Source organism: Oncorhynchus tshawytscha, linkage group LG08, assembly GCF_018296145.1.
Source record: "Oncorhynchus tshawytscha isolate Ot180627B linkage group LG08, Otsh_v2.0, whole genome shotgun sequence".
Lineage (NCBI taxonomy): Eukaryota > Metazoa > Chordata > Actinopteri > Salmoniformes > Salmonidae > Oncorhynchus > Oncorhynchus tshawytscha.
The window spans coordinates 85,894,526-85,899,283 of NC_056436.1; the positions used below are offsets into that span (position 1 = coordinate 85,894,526).

The 4,758-nt window shown below is 56.5% G+C and overlaps 1 protein-coding gene across 1 annotated transcript; it reads left to right on the plus strand.

Moving 5' to 3' along the window:
* The first annotated feature begins 2,799 nt into the window (after positions 1-2,799).
* On the plus strand, positions 2,800-4,521 carry LOC121847036 (vegetative cell wall protein gp1-like). The gene has a single exon (XM_042326334.1). It carries the CDS (start codon positions 2,800-2,802, stop codon positions 4,519-4,521), a length of 1,722 nt encoding a protein of 573 aa, XP_042182268.1.
* Positions 4,522-4,758: the final 237 nt, after the last annotated feature.

Genomic DNA, 4,758 nt, shown 5'->3' on the forward strand with positions numbered 1-4,758 from the left:
TAGAGCCCTAGACACAGAGGTTGTATCTGAATACCCATACCCCCAAAGCCATGCTCTCATATCCCCATACCCATGCTCCCATACCCCCATACCCATAGCCATGCTCCCATACCCCATAGCCATGCTCCCATACCCATAGCCATGCTCCCATACCCCATACCCCCATACCCATGCTCCCATACCCCCATACCCATAGCCATGCTCCCATACCCCATAGCCATGCTCCCATACCCCCATACCCATAGCCATGCTCCCATACCCCATACCCCCATAGCCATGCTCCCATACCCCCATTGCCATGCTCCCATACCACCATACCCATAGCCATGCTCCCATACCCCCATAGCCATGCTCCCATACCCCCATACCCATGCTCCCATACCCCCATACCCCATAGCCATACTCCCATACCCCATACCTCCATAGCCATGCTCCCATACCCCCATACCCATGCTCCCATACCCCAATACCCATGGCCATGCTCCCATACCCCATAGCCATGCTCCCATACCCCCATACCCCCATAGCCATGCTCCCATACCACAATAACCATGCTCCCATACCCCCATACCCCATAGCCATACTCCCATACCCCATACCACCATCGCCATGCTCCCATACCCCCATAGCCATCCTCCCATACCCCCATACCCATAGCCATGCTCCCATACCCCATGCCCATAGCCATGCTCCCATACCCCCTTAGCCATGCTCCCATACCCCCATAGCCATGCTCCCATACCCCCATACCCATAGCCATGCTCCCATACCCCCATAGCCATACTCCCATACCCCCATAGCCATGCTACCCTACCCCAATAGCCATGCTTCCATACCCCCATAGCCATGCTACCCTACCCCAATAGCCATGCTTCCATACCCCCATACCCCCATACCCATGCTCCCGTACCCCCATAGCCATGCTCCCATACCCCCATAGCCATGCTCCTATACCCCCATACCCATAGCCATACTACCATACCCCCATGCCCATAGCCATGCTCCCATACCCCCATAGCCATGCTCCCATACCCCCATACCCATAGCCATGCTCCCATACCCCATACCCCCATAGCCATGCTCCCATACCCCATACCCCCATAGCCATTCTCCCATACCCCCATAGCCATGCTCCCATACCCCCATAGCCATGCTCCCATACCCCCATAGCCATGCTCCCATACCCCCATAGCCATGCTCCCATACCCCCATACCCATAGCCATGCTCCCATACCCCATACCCCCATAGCCATGCTCCCATACCCCATACCCCCATAGCCATTCTCCCATACCCCCATAGCCATGCTCCCATACCCCCATAGCCATGCTCCCATACCCCCATAGCCAATCTCCCATACCCCCATAGCCATGCTCCCATAGCCATGCTCCCATAACCCCATAGCCATGCTCCCATACCCCCATAGCCATGCTCCCATACCCCCATAGCCATGCTCCCATACCCCCATAGCCATGCTCCCATATCCCCATAGCCATGCTCCCACACCCCCAAAGCCATGCTCCCATACCCCCATAGCCATGCTCCCATACCCCCATACCCATAGCCATGCTCCCATACCCCCATAGCCATGCTCCCATACCCCCATAGCCATGCTCCCATACCCCCATAGCCATGCTCCCATACCCCCATAGCCATGCTCCCATACCCCCATAGCCATGCTCCCATACCCCCATAGCCATGCTCCCATACCCCCATAGCCATTCTCCCATACCCCCATAGCCATGCTCCCATACCCCCATAGCCATGCTCCCATACCCCCATAGCCATGCTCCCACACCCCCATAGCCATGCTCCCACACCCCCATACCCATAGCCATGCTCCCATACCCCCATAGCCATGCTCCCATACCCCCATAGACATGCTCCCATACCCCCATATCCATGCTCCCATACCCCCATAGCCATGCTCCCATACCCCCATAGCCATGCTCCCATACCCCCATAGCCATTCTCCCATACCCCCATAGCCATGCTCCCATACCCCCATAGCCATGCTCCCATACCCCCATAGCCATGCTCCCACACCCCCATAGCCATGCTCCCACACCCCCATACCCATAGCCATGCTCCCATACCCCCATAGCCATGCTCCCATACCCCCATAGACATGCTCCAATACCCCCATATCCATGCTCCCATACCCCCATAGCCATGCTCCCATACCCCCATAGCCATGCTCCCATACCCCCATAGCCATGCTCCCATACCCCCATAGCCATGCTCCCATACCCCCATAGCCATGCTCCCATACCCCCATAGCCATGCTCCCATACCCCCAGACTGCGTTCTAAAGAGTAGGCCGATCAGGTAAACAAAAAAAGAACATGTTATTTTATGTGTCAATCGAGCAAGCTTTTAATGCCAGGATGTTATACTCATTACAATTTTTGTCAAGTAGATTTCGCTGCACACTATTGAGGGAGTGAAGAGTCTTTTCAGAGCCAAGTGTGTTTGACAATGGCTGATAATCAGAAAAGAGGACAGGCTATTTCAAAAGACTGTATCAAAATGAGACGACGGCTGAAAATCATATAAGAGGACAGGTTATTTCAAATTGAGACGATGGAGGGAAACAATGTATTTGCGCTTTAGATGGCATATGGGTGAGAAGAGTATATTGATATTAGTAGCTTACTGCAAACATTTCTACAAAACAGTATGTTCTACGATTAGTACATATTATGTAGTTTAATAAGTTAATGGTATATGAGAGAGAGAGAGAGAGAGAGAGAGAGAGAGATTCAGTCTCATTCGATGCGGCAGACAGACAGTGTCATTAGATGAAGCAGACAGACAGCAGCAGCTCTCTCCACCCTGCCTGGGCCAGAAGAAGGCAGTCCCGGAAACCTACCCTCCTCATGTCTGCCTCATCCGTCCCCAACCCTGCCCTTCCCAGCCATGCCTCATCCGTCCCCAACCCTGCCCTTCCCAGCCATGCCCCATCCATCCCCAACCCTGCCTCATCCGTCCCCAACCCTGCCCTTCCCAGCCCTGCCTCATCCGTCCCCAACCCTGTCTTTCCCAGCCATGCCTCATCCGTCCCCAACCCTGCCCTTCCCAGCCATGCATCATCCGTCCCCAACCCTGCCCTTCCCAGCCATGCCTCATCCATCCCCAACCCTGCCCTTCCCAGCCATGCCTCATCCGTCCCCAACCCTGCCCTTCCCAGCATTGCCTCATCTGTCCCCAACCCTGCCCCATCCGTCTCCAACCCTGTCCTTCCCAGCCATGCCTCATCCGTCCCCCAGCCATGCCTCATCCGTCCCCAACCCTACCCTTCCCAGCCTTGCCTCATCCGTCCCCAACCCTGCCCTTCCCAGCCATGCCTCATCCATCCCCAACCCTGCCCTTCCCGCCCTGCCTCATCCATCCACAACCCTGTCCTTCCCAGCCCTGCCTCATCCATCCCCAATGCTGCCCTTCCCAGCCATGCCTCATCCGTCCTCAACCCTGCCCTTCCCAGCCATGCCTCATCCGTCCTCAACCCTGCCCTTCCCAGCCATGCCTCATCCATCCCCAACCCTGTCCTTCCCATCTCTGCCTCATCCGTCCCCAACCCTGTCCTTCCCAGCCCTGCCTCATCCGTCCCCAACCCTGCCCTTCCCGGCCCTGCCTCATCCATCCCCAACCCTGTCCTTCCCAGCCCTGCCTCATCCGTCCCCAATCCTGCCCTTCCCAGCCCTGCCTCATCCGTCCCCAACCCTGCCCTTCCCAGCCCAGCCTCATCCGTCCCCAACCCTGCCCTTCCCAGCCCTGCTTCATCCGTCCCCAACCCTGCCCTTCCCAGCCCTGCCTCATCCATCCCCAACCCTGCCCTTCCCAGCCCAGCCTCATCCGTCCCCAACCCTGCCCTTCCCAGCCATGCCTCATCCGTCCCCAACCCTGCCCTTCCCAGCCATGACTCATCCGTCCCCAACCCTGTCCTTCCCAGCCCTGCCTCAACCGTCCCCAACCCTGCCCTTCCCAGCCATGCCTCATCCGTCCCCAACCCTGCCTCATCCGTCCCCAGCTCTGCCTCATCCATCCCCAGCCCTGCTTTTCCACCCTCCAGCCCTCCCCACATCGTCCCCAACCCTGTCCTTCCCAGCCCTGCCTCAACCGTCCCCAACCCTGCCCTTCCCAGCCCTGCCTCATCCATCCCCAACCCTGCCCTTCCCAGCCATGACTCATCCGTCCCCAACCCTGTCCTTCCCAGCCCAGCCTCATCCGTCCCCAACCCTGCCCTTTACAGCCATGCCTCATCCGTCCCCAACCCTGCCCTTCCCAGCCCTGCCTCATCCGTCCCCAACCCTGCCCTTCCCAGCCATGACTCATCCGTCCCCAACCCTGCCTCATCCGTCCCCAGCCCTGCCTCATCCGTCCCCAGCCCTGCTTTTTCCACCCTCCAGCCCTCCCCACATCTACCTACCCTTCTTTACAATACACTACCTGCTATAATCTGGGAGTCAGTCTGTTATATCAACCATGGCCTTCTTTACAATACAATACCTGTTATATTCTGAGAGTCAGTCTGTTATATCAACCCTGGCCTTCATTACAATACAATACCTGTTATAATCTGGGAGTCAGTCTGTTATATCAACCATGGCCTTCTTTACAATACAATACCTGTTATATTCTGAGAGTCAGTCTGTTATATCAACCCTGGCCTTCATTACAATACAATACCTGTTATAATCTAGGAGTCAGTCTGTTATATCAACCCTGGCCTTCACTACAATACACTACCTGTTATATTC

Excerpts from the sequence above, each read along its gene's own strand:
- LOC121847036 (XM_042326334.1), top strand. The coding sequence starts at position 2,800 with ATGAAGCAGACAGACAGCAGCAGCTCTCTCCACCCTGCCTGGGCCAGA.